Raw genomic sequence first — 19,905 nt, 5'->3', positions numbered from 1 at the left:
CAATTACCACTGAAACGTCGCAATTTGACAATAAAATAGTATTGTTTAAACTCTTCCAAAATCCCATTATTTATCCCATTATTATCGTCCTTGGAAGTTGAAGCATATCGTAAAACTGGACTTGAATTTTCAGAAAACCTTGAAATTCCATTGACTTTTTCCCCCGAAATCGAATTCAAGGTCTCTTTTCGGAAAATTCCGACAAATTTTTAAACAGTGTGGATCGAGAAGTTAATAATTTATGGGTAAATATCAATACTTCCATTGAATAATTGTCAAATCAATCGAGCATGTTTACTTGATTAGCCCACAAACTCTAAATGAACTTCAATCAACTCAGCTGCCGGTACAAATCACTCAGGGTCACTGACTGACCCCCAATGGTGTATAATTTCTACACCGAAGTGGGGAAAGACGACTTCACGTAGCGTCACCGTTGTCCTGCTGGTCTGCTGCACGAGACCTCTCTCGTCCCCAGCACGGAAAGACGGTAAGTAAGAAGGTGAGTGAATAAGGGAAAGAGGAATAAAGAGAGAGTTGAGGGGGGGGAAAAAAAACGAAAACGAGCGTCGTGTGGAACGTCGTGAATTCCGCGCGTGCAAGCTCACGTCGCTGTCACACGCACGAGGACTCTCGGCTCGTGAGAACTCGACTGCGCCTATATCCACAAACAGGGGGTTTGGCTCTGGCTGATGCTGCTACTGTTTCATTGTCCTCATGGATAAACTCTCGTTCTCTTTTTCTACTATCTACCATTCTGGCGCCACTGCCAGTTGGCGCCAACATCGAAGGAATTTCTTAGCATCGATAAAGTATTCGGAAAATTTTGCTATTGAAAACGCCACTGATTCCCCACCCCCGCTCTCTCTCCCACCCCGTTGAATGATGGAGGGAACACCGCTGCATCTTGCGCCAAGTATGTAAAATATATTGGCACTCTCGATGGTTCGGAAATAGCGTTATTTGAATGATTAAGGATGTATTACACCCTTTTCCCCAAAATTCACGTTTTTTAATTTTTTCTGGCAAATTGTTGATCGGATTGACGTGAAAAAATACACCGTTTTGGCGTTTTATCATTACACGGACGAAAAAATTTAATAGAAAAACCCATCGAATTCGTTAAAAAATTCTACTGAATTTCTATTAAACTGTTCTATTAGTTTTTGGCCGATTCTATTGAAATGTTCAATAGAAAATATTCAGTAGAAAAGTCAATAGAATTCAATTTTTCTATATAACTTATTCTATTAAGATATTTTTGTGGACTTTTTCTATTGTATGTTTTCTATTAAACATGTCAACAAAATAAGCCAAAAACCAATAGAAAGTTCAATAGAATTTTTCAACGAATTCGATAGGTTTTTCTATTAAATTTTTTCGTGGGTGTACTTAATGACTCACGAAATTTCATGATCGTGTAATCATTTTCCTGCGTTTTTTCCATAATTTTTTGGAAATTCACAAAACGTCAGAAAAAATGCAGGAAAATGATTGCAATACCATGAAATTTTGTGAGACAGTTAATAATGATAAACGCAAAAACAGTATATTATTTCGCGGCAATCCGATCAATAATTTCCCAGAAAAATGAAAAAAACATGAATTTTGGCCAAAAGGTCGTAGTACCTCCTTAAGGTGTTTCGTACAAAAAAAGTAAATAATGACATTCACCTGGAATTCATATAGAATGGCTGTAATCATAATTGAATTATCTATGAATTTTCTTCAAAATTTTTCAGATTTCCTTTTTGAGTATTAAACATTTCAATTATTTATTTATTAACAACCAATGTTTCAAAAAAATAATTCTGTGCAAAATTTCATTTGAATGACGTTGAATATTCACGATTTTTTTCAAATTATGCTACATTGGATATTCTTAAGGATATCCAAGTACTTTGGCTATTTTTCTCCGGCAGAATGTTTTCCTACTTCTGTAGTCGAACATCAGAGCTTTCATTTGAGCCCCATTTGACCCTAAGTTTCCGGCCATTTTACAATGATTTTGTTAAACTTTGTAGGTCTGAATGTTAATCTCGATATTGAACCGTTAGAAAATATTTTAAAAATCTGAAAAAAATCAGAAAGTTTGCTTTTACAGAAAGATTGATGCAGTAATTTATTAATTGCAATTTTTCAAATAATAAAATAATTTATAAACAATCAATTTTCCACCATAAAAATCATTTGTTCGGAATAACAAAGTTATTCATATTCAGAATTTTGCCAGAAAATTTCGGGTAAAATTCGATTTCTGGCAGAAATAGATTTTATTCCTAAAAAAATTAGGTTCCCAAAAGTTTAAACAATTTTAATTATTCATTTATAAACAACGAATTTTTAAAACAAATCTGTAGCGAAGTGGTAAACCGGGTTAAACAGATTTCGACTATTGAGCAGTTTTCACCGAATATCTCGGAATCTGAAAGAGATAGAAAAATTTTTATCATGAACTTTTTTGTAGAGCCAATTGAGGGTTATAAAAAAGGTCATGGGAAAAATTTTGCTAACTGTCTAAGATTCCGAGATATTCATAAAAAACTGGCCAAACGTCAAAATCACTCAGCCCGGTTTACCACTTCGTTACTGGAATAATAATTCTGTGCAAAATGTAATCTGAATGACGTTGAATATTCATGATTTTTGCGAAAATTTGCTCACGCCATTTAATCGACAAATCTGATGATTGAAAATGGGGGAATTTATACTGTGATTTGCAGCAAACTGTTAAAAATACTTGGATATCCTTAAATTGGGTGGGAGAGTCAAGTAAAAGTTATGAATAATTGAACGATTGTGGAGTGGGAATTCGCATTATCCATCATTGAATAAAAATACCATCACGTTTGAACGAATTGAACCACCTGTGCAATATATAAATAAATAACCCTTGTTGGTATGCAAACATCGAGACAGCTATATACGTGATCGATCGTTGAAACATAGGAGTGTATCGTTACATCGATTGGATAATCGATGCTCAATCGCTTTCATCGTCAATGACCCCCATGGGAATCGTCACTCATCGATACACTCGACGACTTGTAAATGCATTTACTGGTGATAAATTATTGCTGAGATTTCTAGCACCTGAGAGCGCGGAAAAACCTGTTGTAAATCTACAGCTGTCTCTTCTGCTAAGTTTAAAATTAGAAGTAAGTTTCATTGAAAAATTGTGAGAATGCAAGCTTTGTACTCGTTGATTTTGATAATCTTCTAATTTTCCCTGAAGATGACGTAGAATCACGCACGAAAAAATTTAATAGAAAAACCTATCGAATTCGTTAGAACCTATCGAATTCTATTGAATTTCTATTAAACTTTCTATGAGTTTTTGGCTGATTCTATTGACATGTTCAATAGACAACATTCAATAGAAAAAATCAACAGAATTCGATTTTTCTATATAACTTATTCTTTTCATATATTTTCTATAGAATTTGCTCGACTCAAATTTTCCAAGTTTTTTTCATTCTCAATAGAATAAGTTATATTGACAAATTGAATTCTATTGACTTTTTCTACTGAATATTTTCTATTGAACATTTGGTAAATGTGCACTTCGCCAACCTCTATCCATATTGGGTTTTCTGGGGTTCATACCACTTTGAATTTAATTTGAATACCTTAATTTAAAAAATTTAATATTTATATTAACATGCCTTTAGAGGGAAAGGTGCCGTATGGGGACACCCGTTGATCTATGTGAGCTTCCATTCTATAATATGAGATGACTCAAAGAGGTTTAAATTCATTAATAGCAATCTAGGTTTTCACGTGAGGGTGATAATGTGTACCTTTACCGAACATTTCAATAGAATCGGCCAAAAAATAGTAGAACAGTTCAATAGAAATTCAATAGAATTTTCTAATGAATTCGATAGATTTTTCTATTAAATTTTTTCGTCCGTGATGTCATGAAACGTGAAGATATAATGTTTTTAGAAAATGTGCGTCTGAATGTCCGAATGTGTGTGAATTTTTCGGCAAATTTTCATAAATCTTCACAGAAAAAGGACTAAAGTTGATGCTAAAAATCTAAAATTCCGTTACATAATTGGTATTACTTTGGAGCACTTCTGGGCGCAATTTCAGCTCAATCGTGCAAGTAGTTCTCGAGATACAGCAATTTCTCAAAAAATTATTTCCTCAATATCTCGAAAACTACGTGACTGAATTGCATTTCTTTGACTTCAAAATATTCCCTGTGATAATATCTATCAAATCAACTCACAATGTTGCTATCTAACTAGGAACAGAGAAAATAGTTCTGTGCACGATAACTCCCGAAAAAATGTCGATGGGATGTTGAAATTTGGTGAGGTTGTAGCTCTTATGATATTACAGGATGGGATTGTGGGTAGGGGAAATCGAACAAGCGGTTTAGAAGACATTCATTTTTTTGTAAAAAAATGTTTTGTCCAGTATTTCTCAAACTACTGGTCTGATTAACTTGATTGTTTTCTCCAAATACTCGTCTTGCCGCCCCCTATCAAGATCAATCAAAATATGAATACCCGTTCCTACAAAGTTTTCGAGATATTCGTGTTTTTCTAATATTTTTCAATTGAGAGTTAATATGGCGTTTCATAATACGCGTAAAACTTGGAATAAACTTCTGAGATTCTGGGTACTGATTAGTATTATTGAGTCACACTTATGCATAAAATTTTGCGTCGATCGATTCAATACATCCTGGTATAGAGCAATTCATCCTAAAATCTTTTTTTCTAAAAAGTCACACATCGTCATTTTATCGATTATTTTCACCCCTGCATTGTTAAAAAATGTTATTATTGTTGGAAATTTTTATCGAATTTAATCACCACTGCAATTTCAAGGAATTTTGTAATTGTAAATCCAGAATTTCGTGGAAAAATCAAAGAGAACTGTAAATTTCAGTTTCATTTTTCCCTGAAATTGAATAGAAAACCAGAAAATCCCGGTGAATATATCCTTGAATTTTCAGGACAGTGACACTGAATGCGATTTAGGGAGAGAAATAATGAAATTTCAGATTTCACTGAAAATTTAGTGTAATGTGGCACTGAATATTCATATTAGATTTGAAATTCAAATGAATTAAGAAATTCTCGTCTTACTGCTTAAAATTCTGGAATTTTACAGAATTTTCAATGAAACCTAAAATTTCATGATTTTTTCCCCTCACATCGCATTCAGTAAAATTCAGGGAAATCGAGGGAAAAATTGAAAGTTCAGGTTATTTTGTTCCTGAATTTTCATATTCCATTAAAAATTCACTCAAGTTGTGAAATTTCCATCTCACTCCCACGGAAAACTCATGAATTTCCTCAAATTCCGCGTCAAACTTGAAATTTCATAATCATTTCTCCTCTAAATCGGATTCAATGTCACTCTCACGAGAATGACTCCAATATTTTCCACGAAATTTCAACAAATTTCTACCAGTGTATTTCAACTGCTTATTAAAGTGCGTTTTCAACCAAAAACTTCGCTGAAAGGTCCCTTCGAGTTCAACTTCGTGACTCAGATCGCAATTGAACGAAAACGCATTAATAAACTTACGCACGAGTCGTGCCCTCTCCCGGTGAATTGTGTACGTGAAATAAAAAAAATAAGAGTTATACTCTCATCATATACAATAATCGGTAGATGTTCTCCTTGATTCAGTGCTGAATTATCTATTTCAACAGATATAACGCATACAATGGGAGTCTCGGTGTAAAACCGATCCGAATCTAATCTGTGACTTATAACCCGGCAGGGCTTACGGCGACGTATATACACTTTGCCAACAACCGTAACACCGTCATAATGCAGAAAATTACGACCTCATACAATATTCAAAAAATATAAAAGACCAAAGAAAGAAAAAAAACCGCAAAAATTATAATAAATTCAAAGACCAATTTTTTTTCAATCCTCTTTTCACTTTTAGATGTTGACGCTAAAAAGGAACATAAAATTTTTTAAGTTACGATCGTGAGCTGTTGTGTGGTCCCCCCCCCCCAGCTAGAGTTATTCGAAGAAATTCAAACTGAGACGAAAAAAAATGTCCGAACGTGCATCATGAACCAAATGCAAAAACCAAAATGCTCGAGTCCTTTGTGATGCCCCCGGGGAAATCACTCTCGAAAATTTATTCATAATGAGAAAAAAATAATGTATAAAAAAAAATGATGGCCCATCACGATGGGGTGCCTTTTGAGTAAATTCACTGGATATACAACCATTGGGGCTAAATTCACGTACCACTGGCCACAAGCCAGGCGTCTTTCGTCTACGATCAACGACCTTTTACTGATCTTGAACTTGTGCCGACGCCCTTTTGGCGTCGCGCCCGCTTTCCCCGAATGAGAGAGGAAGCAGGGCCCCGCAGACGCTTAGCGCGGCGGATTTACTCAGAGACAGAGTCTGATGGTCCTTCCCCACCCCCCGCCCTCGCTCGCCGTCTCGTTCTTGCCAATTTTTTTTCTGATCTTAGGATTCGTCTAGAGAAGTTAATGGCTACTGAGAAGTGTAGAGGGGCGGCTCCCTTTAATATTATAGCCAGCTTTATTAGAATATCATTGGAATAATTTAGACACGAGAGGGGGAGAAAAAAATACGAGATTAAATGCAACGGTGCAAATGGCAAATGGCTATGGCCCAACGAGAAAACATACATGAGAGAGTGCATCTCGCGTTATCAAACAGGCGTTGTGAGGAAGGCTTGGGGACTAACGGTTCTTTCTCTCTTCTTACATTTAAAAAAAGAGGGAAAAAGGAGGAAAGAGAAAAAGAAAAAGTCGTCTCCTGGCTTCTCCAAGAAGGGCCGCGCACAACCGATCCTGACCCGGTCGCGTGTGTGTGAATGTGTACCGTGAATACATATTCCTACTCCCTTCTCCCACCTCTGGATTGCCTTTGGTTCTTGCATACCAGTGTAGTTGTACTGTACCTGTAATAGGAGAGATGTGGACAGTGGTGGCTGTTTGCACACTGGGTCCGCAGTTCCACGAGGACGTAATGGGGTCGCTAGTGTCAACGAGCCTTGCTGCACTATCAGGGGAATTTTATTATTGTATGAGACGTTTAAAGAGCGAGGTGCGAAAATTGGGAACATCGATAGCACAAATAGCACGTAATCTCGAATAGGGAGATTGGATTGAGAAAGAAGTGGGAAATTGCGTTCGTTATGATATGGTCGATATATTTTTTAGGTTTGCACGCACGAAAAAATTTAATAGAAAAACCTATCGAATTCGTTTGAAAATTCTATTCAATTTCTATTAAACTTTCTATTAGTTTTTGGCTGATTCTATTGACATGTTCAATAGAAAAAGTCAACAGAATTCGATTTTTCTATATAACTTATTCTCTTCATATATTTTCTATAGATTTTCCAAGTTTTGTTCATTGTGTTTTTCTTTTCTTCTCATCAAGAAAATCAAACGAAAAAACTTGGAAAATTTGAGCCGAGGAAATTCTGTAGAAAATATCTCAATAGAATAAGTTATATAGAAAAATTGAATTCTATTGACTTTTTCTACTGAATATTTTCTATCGAACATTTCAATAGAATCGGCCAGGAACTAATAGAACAGTTCAATAGAAATTCAATAGAATTTTCTAACGAATTCGGTAGGTTTTTCTATTAAATTTTTTCGTCCGTGTAGGCTTAAAATTAATCGACCTTGCGGTCACCGGAGGTCAGAAATGAGTCAAAGACAAATTTCAGATATAAAGAAACTGATGTTTCGAGCCATGGTGGGGGTCCTCTTCAGGGCGAGTTTATTTATAAACTGCAAAAAACATGCCAAACAGGAAAAGAACACACGGAGAGAAATATTCGATAAAAATTACGTATCTTTTCCGTAATTCCGGAGCGAAATGTGGTTGTAGATAATTTTACGAAATTGTCACGGAATTTTTCCAGAGCGTTCCGTAATTTTTACCTGAATCTCCTGTGAAAAATTACGATACTGTCACGTAAATTTTCTGAGTCGATTCCGTAATCGGTGAGCGAACTGTGAGTTCCGTAATTTTTACTGAATATTTCTCTCCGTGTATTAGCGAGCTTGAATAAACTTTCAGTAATTCTGTGGAGTTGTAAGTAAACGAGAAGTGACACCTACCAGAAAGAGTAAGTTATCTAAGTAAAAACGTCAGCGTCGATTTGATAAAAGATATCATGTTATTCCTGTGGGTACAGAAAGGCCAGTGGATATATGGTAAATTTGCAGTTTGCTTCCGAATGAAATTTTTATGACGTATTTTAAACTGAATTCAACATTGCCTCAACGTTAATTTTTTTTTCATCACGCTGTGACGAAAAGTGAACTTTTCGGCACGCTCCGCGTGCCTAAAAGTCCAATTTCCGCCACATTGTGATGAAAAATATTGTTCGTAACTCGTGAAAAAATGTTTTTTAGCTCGTGGGATTATATCACTCGCCTTCGGCTCGTGATATAAACCTCCCACTCGCCNGAGAAGTAGGTTTTTTTACCGTTGAGCAATATAAAAGTGAGAAATGCACTACTTAGGAGTGAAAAAGTGAGAATTGCATTCCTTAGGACTGAAAAACGTGTGGCGCCACCCCAGCGTTAATGTACCAAAATATAAAACTACATATAAAAACTGATAAATTCAGCCAGTGAATCCCCTTCATTATCTTCAAAATTGTTAAATTTTAAATTTGAAAATACACCTGAAAATTAAAATGAAAAATAAATTATTAAAAAATCTTAATTTTGATAATAATAATATTAGAAATATCATTTCATAGAAAATTTNGAAAACGTGCTTGGAATAGTCTGTTTTCGTTCACAGATTTTTGTGCGCAAAGTGGCCCTTTTCGCAGCTTTTATGACAGTAAAGGAAAAGTGACTTTTTGGCTACAGGATTCATTTTTCGTTTATAATAGCTGACTTTCTAGTTACAACTTGGGGTTCATTCCTATGTCACTGTTTGAATGATGGCGCTGCAGTTTCATTTTCGACCAATCCGGTGTCGTTATTCCTGTAACTGCGTGTGTAGCTGAAAACATCGGTCCAGTCGGTCCACTCAACTGAATTGTATCAGTCATACGGCTAGAATTCTCTGCTTTTAATTGTTAATGATCTCAGTATTTTACGGGGTAACTGTGTGCAGTCCGTGCTTGCACGTACGAACAAATTTCATAGAAAAATCTACCGAATTCGCTGGAAAATTCAAGTGTATTTTGATTGACGTCCCTGTTAGTTTTTGGCCGATGCTATCAATCCTCTGAACGGAACGCTCACTACAGCACACAGCGCCTACATAAGCACGGATGCTCGTTCTCCCTCAGGCCGACAGGGTTTGGTAGGATTTTCCATTCAGAAGTAGTTTCCGGTTAAAAAAAATTATGTATGACTTTTCCAAACACTAATTTCAAAAAATAGTGTACGTTACACGTGAAAAAGCGGGAACGCTAAACTCGTGTGTTAATATTTTGGATTTGAAACTAAAAAACTATTGGATGAATAGATTCAATTCAGTAGCGAAGTGGTAAAACGGTACAAGTCAGTTTTCATTATTGACCAGTTTTCAATGAACATCTCGGAATCTAAGGGAGATAGCAAAGTTTTTGTTATAACCTTTTTTGTAGAGCCGATTGAGAGCTACAAGAAATGTAATTACGAAAATTTCGCTATCTCCCTTAGATTTGGAAATATTCCTCAAAAACTCAACTGGGAGATGAGTCGACTTGAACCGTTTCACCACTTCACTACTGAATTAGAGTTGTTTTCAGAGATTCCACTCCTGTCATAAACACATTATCCTCATCTGGTGGAGTTGTATGAACCAAAACTTCAATGGATAATTTTTATACTTACGGATGAAACAGTACAGCATGCAACAGGGCCTTCCACTTATGTCACGATTCACAAACAGGTGAATCACGCATGTCATGATTTTCGGGCAAGTCCCGCACCTTACATTCAGCCCACATTGAATAGTGCATTGTGCAACATTGTGCAACAAGGGCGAAAAGTTGAGCATTTCAAAATGGCTTTTTGTTCTCCCACGTTACTCGTGGAGCTGCTCATGACGACTGCAACATTCGTACAGATCTGCTGCAGGTTGTTTCCATACAAGGACTCTTCACCTGAGTTTGGCATTCAATCCCAAGTAGGAGGCGCTAATGTGCCCATAGGTATATGCTTGCACATGCTGGATTCTTGATTGAATGATTCATAAGGGATATTTCTTACAATTTTGACGTGGATACGTCTATGGTTTCAAATGGGGGGTCATCTTGGGAAAAGTCTTTATGCCGCAGCGCCATCTATTGGAATTCTAGAAAATTCTAGACTTTTTTATAAAATTCTCCGATTTTCTAGAAATTTCGAGAAAATTTTCAAAATTTTCGAAAAACTAAAAAAATTTCCAGTCTTAAGAAATTGAAAAAATTTACCGGTTGACTACAAAATTTGAGAAAGTTCTACACATGCTGGGTTCTTGATCGTGTGATTCACCATCTATCAGAATTATAAAAAATTCTAGATTTTTCTATAAAATTCTCCGATTTTCTAGAAATTGCGAGAAAATTTTCAAAATAAAAAAAAAAATTTCATTTTAAAAAATTTAAAAAATTTCACCGGTTGCTTAGAAAATTTGAGGAAATTCTACACATACTGGATTCTTGATTGTATGATTTACACGGGATATTCCTCACAATTTTGACGTGAATACGTCTATGGTTTTATATGGAGGATCATTTTGGGAAAAAGTTTTTATGCCGAAGCGTCATCTATCATAATTCTAGAAAATTCTAGATTTTTGTAGAACATTCTCCAGTTTTCTAGAAAATTCGGGGGAATGTTCCAATTTTGAGAAATTGAAGAAAATTCTCCGATTGCCTAGAAACTTCGACGGAAATTAAGGCTGAGCAAAGATTTTTAAAGTTAAGGGTAACTTAAGGTTAACACTGAACATAAAAATTTGTTCAAAATGATTCTAGACGTCAAGAAATGTGAAAAAATCATGGAAATTCCATATTCGATTTTCGGAGTCATTACTATGACTACCCGATAGATCGGGAAGTTACAAAATCTCACGGGATTTCTTCAGGTATACGATCTACATCAATCTTGATTATTTTCAGACTTTTCCCAAATTTTTCGAATTTATCATTATATCAATGTCTACTGGGGGGCCTATTCTCGAAATATTTCCGTGCACGGAAGTGGCTTCGTAGACGAATTGCGTATAGGAATCATATAGGCGTTCCGTCAACGGCGTCGATTCCGCGCACGGAAATATTTCGAGAATAGGCCCCCTGGTACGGCGCAGCGCGACCAATGGCGTTCGCAACTTTTGTGCGACCAACGCTGTGTTAATCGATCGAATAAATAAATTTGAATGTGTAACGAATGGCTTTTTTTCTCGTTAACTGGTAAGAGATGAGTAACTTGTGTCACTCCTAAAATTCCCATATTCCCGAAGAGGGGATAGGCTACTGTCTATTCTCTCGCCATCTAGGGAGAGAAATCCAATTTTTTGCATAGGAATATCGGAAATGGATGAACACACGTGTAAACCTTCAAATCATGACTAACGCTGTCTCGTTTTCATATTATAGGGTCAAAGGACGGAGGATGAAAACTAGTTCAGTTTTGCTGTGTCACGTTACTTTCTCTTTATTCATTATTACGTATTACAATAAATCAGTAAATTTGTGTAATGGATTTCTATTAAGTTAACGCGATAAGATTAACGATTTTTTTTTGTTACCTGAGATAAAAACCAAAATAAGGATAATGCTTCATACTTCTGTCTTGCGTATTTAAGTTTATTTCGATTCAGCAATTGAATTGCATTTCTGTTTGCAAAGCTATAAATCATAAAAAGAGGGCTAGAGTGAGATGAATGAACGCTCTCGTTGGTAGTCACGATATTCAGGAGAAATTTCACAGTATTTTCGAGTTATTATCGCATGTAAAGTAATGTCATTTTTTCAAAAACTCATTCTCTTGATTGTTTCATTCACCAACTTGTCACTCTCTCCAAAATAAATCTAACTATGTAGTCATAATGAACGAATGAATGAATGATGAGAATAATAATAAAGTTATATCTTCGAAAAAGTGAATAAAATTGAGCTAAAAGGGAACAAAAAACAGTTCTAAAATAGACGAAAAGAAAAAACTCTAAAAACCACCTTTCGACTTGAATCAATTTCGATCGTAGTCGCTCTATTATTACGTATTTTTCTCGTGTGAAATTCTCCCCCTAACATTTAATTACAAAAATTCCACTAGACGATAAAGACGAGTTCTTTCTTCTCTATTATTTCCTCCTTTTTTTCTTCTCTTGGCATTCTTTCGTCATTTATATTCTCACGTGCTCACTTCCCACTCATTATTACTCAACCATTATATTATAATTAAATAACTAATTTGTCAAAAATATGTATCCGTTGATTTCTACTGTTGTTCAGTAGTTCTAAAACACTTTACTGGCTCTTCTAAGTTCATTCAAGTTTACCGAGGTGAAAATTAAGGAATTTCCGCAGTAAATTTTGGATCTATGGAGTGGGGGAAAATATCAAAGGTTCCGACACTCCGCTGCATCCTTTGAAAAAAAAATAATGAAATGACGAAAAGTTCACGGGTGCATCGATATTTCGTCGTTTGGATTCTTTTGCACTTATTATTCATGATTAATCAATTCCAAATGATTTTTATTCCGAAATATTATTTATCCGAATTTTTTAACAAATAAAAGTTTTCATGAGATTTGACAACCGCGCATTTTTGTTCGACGCAGTTGGTATTCTTGTGTCCCGATAAAATCCTATAGTGTACTATAGAATCTGTAGCATAGGGGAGAGTGGGGTAAAATGGACACTTTAGACTTTTGTTTTAATTACTCATAACTCAGAAACAAATTTATCAATTCAGCTCAGTTTAGGCTCATCACAAAGGAAAAGAATTGTTCTTTGCAATCGATAAAAAATTATTGAATTTTATCAACATTTCAGCACGTCATTAACATTTTAAAAAAAGTCAAAAGTGTCCATTTTACCCCAACCTCCCCTATGCCTTGGCGGAGTTCACACGATGGCCTCCGCCGCGCGCACTCTAACCTCTCTCGTTGCCATGTTCAGCCATCAGTTTCCTCTAACGTAACTAAAATCCCAAACTATGCCCTACATTTTCAATAATTACAAGTAATCCCTGTGGTGACGACTAATGAAATTGTGGGGATATGTTCCTGAAATATATACGGTTCTCTTCGTGAAGCGTTTGGATTTTTATTCCATTGTCGATTATTTTTTTGTGATGTTTGAAAAACTGGTGCCATAAAACTCTGTATTGATGACACATTTTTCATATTTTCTCCTTAATAATCTACTTGGTTCAGCGTTCTGGGACTTCGGGAGGATATTCGTAATCACTCAAAGAATATATTCTCAATATTTCAGCTCTACAGTCCATTCCCTTCTACTCCCATATACTTACTGCGGAAGTTCCTTAAAAAGCATCGACGAATGCAAAATTCTCTTCAAGATTTTCCAATTACGTCGGATGTTATATTCCTCCAGATGTACTTATAATCTCTTAATTATCTCTCGCACCGTCGGAATGTTCTCACATACACTCATTAAATCGTTTCCATGATTCACCAATCTTCTTAGTCTAGATATTTTTAATAATGCAATCACAAAAACAATTAATTACTCTGACAGTGCATTACGTCTCGCACCCAGCAGCTCCGGCGGAGGTAAGAAAAATACAAAGTGTCTTGTAGCCGTAAGCGTCAATGCCTGACCATTATCACCTAATTCAATTTTACTTATTTTTCCGTTCATTCATTTATTTTTTCAGCATTCATGATTCGTCTGAAGGTTCTTACATCATTCTAAAAACTATGTAAAATCAATTGTTTTCCTCTTCACTGTTGCTAAACATCTAATTACCTGATTAATGCCGTCAGTTAGTCCTAACCACAGGAGATGTCAGTTTATTTTTACTATGTTTTCTTCTAATAGGTTCATCTTACCCAATTATATCATTTGTCTTCGTCTCTAATCGCCATTGGCAAGACATCGTCAACATCCCAACGTAGATATCATGATTAAATGTGTAATGATCATGTTATGTGATTCAACAGATGCAATAAATGACATTTCAACTGAACAAAAATAATGATGAAACATTTACAATGTAAAGTATAATACGAAACTGTCCGATAAAATTCCACTGTTTGTATTTGCATTCAGAAAAAATTACTGATTTCAATTGATTTATGGATAGATGCAATTAATTATCGATTAGATTAAAAGATTGTAATTTATGGAAAAAATACAGATGCTATCTAAGTTGGGCTAATAAATCTCTACAATATGTTAAAGAAATATGTCCTAGGGATTACTAGTTTATAAATAAATTCAATACCCTTCGATCAAGAAGGATAAATGTCTGACCGTGAGTGGCCACTTGTCCATTGAATGAATTTGACGTTATCAATGTCAAATTAAAATCAGTTGGTTATCGACTGATTCACATCATTCCAATTGGAGTAATGGTTCATTTAAATTAAGTGGAATCACGTGGAAAAACGTTATTCGGATAGTCAACCTAGACCCGCCCATTGTATGAAATCGGGTACTTCTCTTACGGGAACGTCTCTGGCGAGTGCCTTTACCCGGAGATTTCTATCTTCAGTGAGGAGGACCACTTCTCGTCTTAGGCGCCTTGGTTGTCCTTCTTCTGAAGCAGGAAGGGTACCATTTATGGAGTTAATTATTTCTTTTCTATCGGGGATTTTTTAGTGGAGAATTACGAGAATCTGGCGAATCGATTTTTTATGGCTGGAGACATCGATTGGAGCCGGGGACATCGATCTATCGTGCGTCGAAGTATCGAAATCAATTTTCATTAAGTTCGGTCGAGGAAAAAATGTATTCAATTCAAATAAATGAATTTTTTAACATAAAAAATTGTTGTTTATTATTAGTGAAGAATTTACTTGGATCACCCAAAATTTATTAATTATGAAAGAAAATCATTTAATATAAACAGAACCTCAAATAAAAAAAATAATGTGAATAAAAACTTCATTTTATACTATTTAAATAAACTTATTTATTTGATTTAAATAAATCATTTTTCTGGGGTACTGTTACGAAATATTGAATCACAGCTTTTTATTCGTGTCAGAGTTCATGTTCTAAAGCATGGCATGCACTTATCCTTTGTTTTTTATACTTCAGAGAAAGAAATGGAACATTTGAGGGAAGGTTCACCCCGGGAAACAAACTTTTTCGTTTTTCGAGAAAAAAATTTGAAATCCTATTTTCCGCGGGATTTTTTCTCAGGAGTCCGATTTTGTAGGTCAAATTTGTCTCTCTCCATTAAAAATGAGGGATTTGAGATTTTTCAATCGAAAAATCAGAATTGAAAACATCCTCAATGATTTTTGTAAAATTGTTTTTGAATATAATCACTAATTTTCTAATTTAAAAAAAAATCGATTCCTTAATTTTGAGTGGCCGGGGACTATTTCGCTCAACAAAATCAGATTTCTGAGGAAAAATCACGCGAACAATGATATTTTGAATTGTGTTTTCGCGAAAAACAATTTTTTTATTTCAGGTGAATGTCCCGTTATGGTGTTTCGTGCGAAAAAGCTAAATACTGACATTCATCTGAAATTCATATAGAATGTTTATAATCACAATTGAATTATCTTTGAATTTTCCTAAAAAAAATTCAGATTTCCTTTTCAAGTTATTAATGATTGAAGTCGCTTCTTATATACATGAGCTCTTACGGAGATTTTTCTGTTTAGAATGAAACTATATTATTAGCTCAGATGGTTAATAACTCGAAAAGTAAATCTGAAAAAAATCTACCAAAATTCATAGATAATTAAATTGTGATTATAAACATTCAATACAAATTCCAGATGAACTTCATTATTTATCTTTCTCGTACGAAACACCTTAAGAAGAACAAAAAATCGCAAATCGATTGAGACAGAATTACAAAATTCGACGCACCGAAATTCCCCAATAACATCATCGTCCGCTTAAAGTAAAAAAATGTGTCAATTTGAATTGACCTGAACAAATGAGTACTCACCAACAACTACTTGATCCTTGGATCCTTTACACAAGCTCAAACACGTTGCCAAGATCCTGTCATCATTCCTCGTCAATCCGTCGAGACTGGTGTCCTCCTCGACAGTGAAAGTACTGGATGACAAAACAGTTCCCCTAGTCGTGAGGCATCTTATCGCTGGATTCCTACTCCTCGCGAAAGATAACGCAGACTTAGCGGATTCAGCCACCCTAGCAACGTGCTCTGGATTGAGCGTAGCCCGTGAATTTGGTGTGCAATCCCTCGGATCTGCCCCTCTCGCTAATCCCTCAAGCTCATTCAGAACTGTAAATCAAATTCCAAGGTTTTTTTTTCATTCCCCAGAGTGACGATGAGATAATGTATTTTGAGAGGAGTTGAAAGGATTCTTCTGCCTCGTGGAAAAAAAAAGAATGGAAAAATTTTCATCTTTATGAATCAGAGGAAAGCAAACTCCCGAGATGTGTGCATGAATACTGAGGAATTTTAGGCGTGTATTTGCTTAACGGGTACACCAACGCTTTTCCAAACTGTTGAATGGGGGACTCGCCACATGCGGTATTAAAAATTCAATAGAGAGGATTACACAAGAGCGTTCACTGCTACCAACCTCGCCGGATGCAACTTCATTAAAAGTAAAAATAAAACCAGCGAAATGAGATTACGTTAGCTACCTGATTACTGAGAACTTTCGCCCTTTTTGGGAAAACTCATTACGCCTGTAGCAAGTTTAGGAGAAAAAAAAGAGAGGATGGGGGATTAACAGGGGGGACTGAGTGCTAGGAGAATCTAACGGGATTACCCGGGGATTCCCCCTGTTCCGTCTCGCGACTAACACTCGGGGGTTTTACTTTGCAAAGTCTCGTCATCGCTTTCGTTTCTTTCTGCATGTCTATTAGTCGTAAATAATAAACAGGAGAGATGAGGAATAATTAAGCGGGAGTTGAGAGAAGCTTCTTGAGAGACGTTTGAGGGATTCTCATTGATTCACGAAGATGGTGACAAGTTTGAAATCTTTGTCGATGGAGAATCTGAGTCGCAGAGCATAACCTCTTGAGGTATTTATGGCGAGGTGGGCATGTAGGAGGTGAGACGGAGGGAAATCTATTATTCTCTCGCTGAAAACCAATCGCTGAACTAAAAAAAACGATATTTCAATTACAAATTTTCAATCTGTTTCGACCATTTTTGTGTTCGAAATATTTTTTTAATAACTTTTCTATTTTTTCCACATATTTCAAGCCTTCTTTTATTTTTCTAGCTTGTCTTTTGGATAATTGGGAAATAATTAATATGGATAGAAAAAGTGACAACGTCGTGCCGTTCGAGGTACAAGTTGGCAGCACTGATTCACTCAGCTGTTATGTTCCTTCCCATAGCGAAATGTATCATTACAACCCCTTTCGTATTTGCCGCGCTTCCCCTCTACGATTCCTAACCTCGACGTTGTCGCTATTCCAACTTGCGCACGCAGAATTCCTATTTTTCATAAGTTTTTTAGATAAACTCTTCTAAACAATTCTCCTAGGCCACTTGGATTTTTTTTTGTGTTCCTCCATGATAGCTCCATCCAAGTGCGAAATTTCAGGAACATGACGATTTTTTTTCTATTTTTAATATTTTTTTCCGAATTCCCATAAAAGCCCGGGTTAAAATGCATTTTTAAGAAAAATTTCTGTTTCACCCATTCTCCTAGGCGTTCTGGGATTTTGCATAGGAGTTTTGAAAAAATCAAAGAATGTATTTTTAAAAATCATCAATTTCTTGACTTTTTTTCGATCCCTCCTGACCACGCCATAAATACCTTAATATCTTTCTTCTTTTTGCTTCCGGATGGAAGCTTTGTAATCGTGGATTTCGACAATCTGTCCATCACTTTACGATCCTTTCGACTCTATTCACAAAAAAAAATTGAATTGAGTATATTTTCTACTTGATTCAAGTATATTGTTGTTGATTCGAGTACACTGTTAAAAAATTACTCTTGAAATTTCGAGTGAAAAAAGGAAATTTTTAACAACGACAAAGTTACATGAAATTTCTGTACATTTCTTCATTGACGAATCAGTCAATTTCTTGAATATTCAAGTAAATCTCGATTTTCAAGTCTATTCGGCACCGAAAAACCTTGAAAATTTGGAAAATTCAGGCAACAACTTTTCTGAATTCTCAATCTATTGAAAATTGAATTGCATGTGATGTTCAATTTTCACGATGAGTTTAGAAATTCGAGCTTTCATTGAAAAATCAATGATTGTTCAACATGAAAAACCCAATTTTCTTGAATTTTCAAGATGAATGAGAATATGAGTGAACGCTTTCATTTGAAATTGAATTCAACCTCAGAACATCGAAAATTCACATGACGCGGTGACTGAAATTTCAAGAAATTTCTAATTATTATATTATTATATAATTATTATATAATACTTATATGTATATAATATCCTTGAATCAAGTATATATTGTATACTCGAATGGGGGATAGGTGGTTCAATTCGAGGACGATTATTTCGTATCAACCCGAATTGTACCAATCGCTCTCAAATGTAATATAAAAGTCAGACACTAAGTGTGAGAATAAAAGAGTCAAAAACTGGAGGTTAAAAAATGAGGGTCAGAATATAAAAATAAAAAAAGTGGGTGTCAGGCAATGAGGGTCATTCAAGGACTAAAAACGGTCATCAAGCATAATATATGATTTATATTTCAACCCTCATGGCCTCACACTCACTTTTTTTACTTTTATATTCTGACCCTAGTGTTTTGACCCTAATATTCTGCCCTTCATTTTTTAACCTCCATTTTTTGACCCTTATATTCTGACACTTAGTGGCTACCCTTATATTACACTTAAGACGGCTTGCTACAATCCAGCCTGATACAAAAAAATCATCTTTCGAATTGAAATCCCCATCCCCCAAATGCGTATAAAACCNAAATGATCTGAAAATCAATAAAATACTTGATTTTATAGAGAAGTTTGTGAATATTGCATGGAGAAGTAATTTTGAGAGAGTTATCACGATGTTAAAAATTTTTGGATGGAATTTCAGGAAATCTTGTCATTTAAAAATCAAATGTTCTATTGATTTTCTGTTCGAACGATCTGAAAATCAATAAAATACTTGATTTTTCGGTTGAACTATTCAGTGAAAATTCGGAAATATCAGGGAAAAATTCATGTCATTTTGGTTCTGAATATTCATCTCCATATTCGGCCCCACGGGCGCCACGATGCAATAAAACGTTGCATGGAGAACAAAAAGACGAGGAGAGTGGAATTTTAGAGGAGGAATTCACCGAGGGAATTTGTAGTTTCATAGAGAATTTTGAGAATATTGCGTGGAGAAGAAATTTTGAGAGAGTTATCACGATGTTGACGATTTTTGGATGGAATTTCAGGAAATTTTGTCATTGAAAAATCAAATGGTCCATTGATTTTCTGCTCGAATGATCTGAAAATCAATAAAATACTTGATTTTATAGAGGAGTTTGTGAATATTGCATGGAGAAGTAATTTTGAGAGAGTTATCACGATGTTAAAAATTTTTGGATGGAATTTCAGGAAATCTTGTCATTTAAAAATCAAATGTTCTATTGATTTTCTGTTCGAACGATCTGAAAATCAATAAAATACTTGATTTTTCGGTTGAACTATTCAGTGAAAATTCGGAAATATCAGGGAAAAATTCATGTCATTTTGGTTCTGAATATTCATCTCCATATTCGGCCCCACGGGCGCCACGATGCAATAAAACGTTGCATGGAGAACAAAAAGACGAGGAGAGTGGAATTTTAGAGGAGGAATTCACCGAGGGAATTTGTA

The 19,905-nt window shown here is 35.3% G+C and overlaps 1 protein-coding gene across 1 annotated transcript in view; it reads right to left on the bottom strand.

Annotated features, from left to right (window-relative positions):
• Positions 1 to 13,204: 13,204 nt before the first annotated feature.
• Positions 13,205 to 19,905, bottom strand: part of LOC107036705 (telomerase-binding protein EST1A) — a 156,603-nt gene continuing 149,902 nt past the window's right edge. The window contains exons 16-17 of the mRNA XM_015254835.1: positions 16,080 to 16,382; positions 13,205 to 14,705 (exon numbers count right to left, since the gene is read on the bottom strand). Coding sequence (XP_015110321.1) covers positions 14,569 to 14,705; positions 16,080 to 16,382 — 440 coding nt within the window. The 3' untranslated portion in view covers positions 13,205 to 14,568. The remainder of the gene's footprint in view (positions 14,706 to 16,079; positions 16,383 to 19,905) is intronic.

The sequence above is a fragment of the Diachasma alloeum genome, unplaced genomic scaffold (assembly GCF_001412515.2).
Source record: "Diachasma alloeum isolate Michigan unplaced genomic scaffold, Dall2.0 Dall_scaffold_00210, whole genome shotgun sequence".
Lineage (NCBI taxonomy): Eukaryota > Metazoa > Arthropoda > Insecta > Hymenoptera > Braconidae > Diachasma > Diachasma alloeum.
The sequence above is the reverse complement of the archived record's forward strand: the minus strand, read 5'-3'. Positions and strand labels throughout refer to the sequence as shown.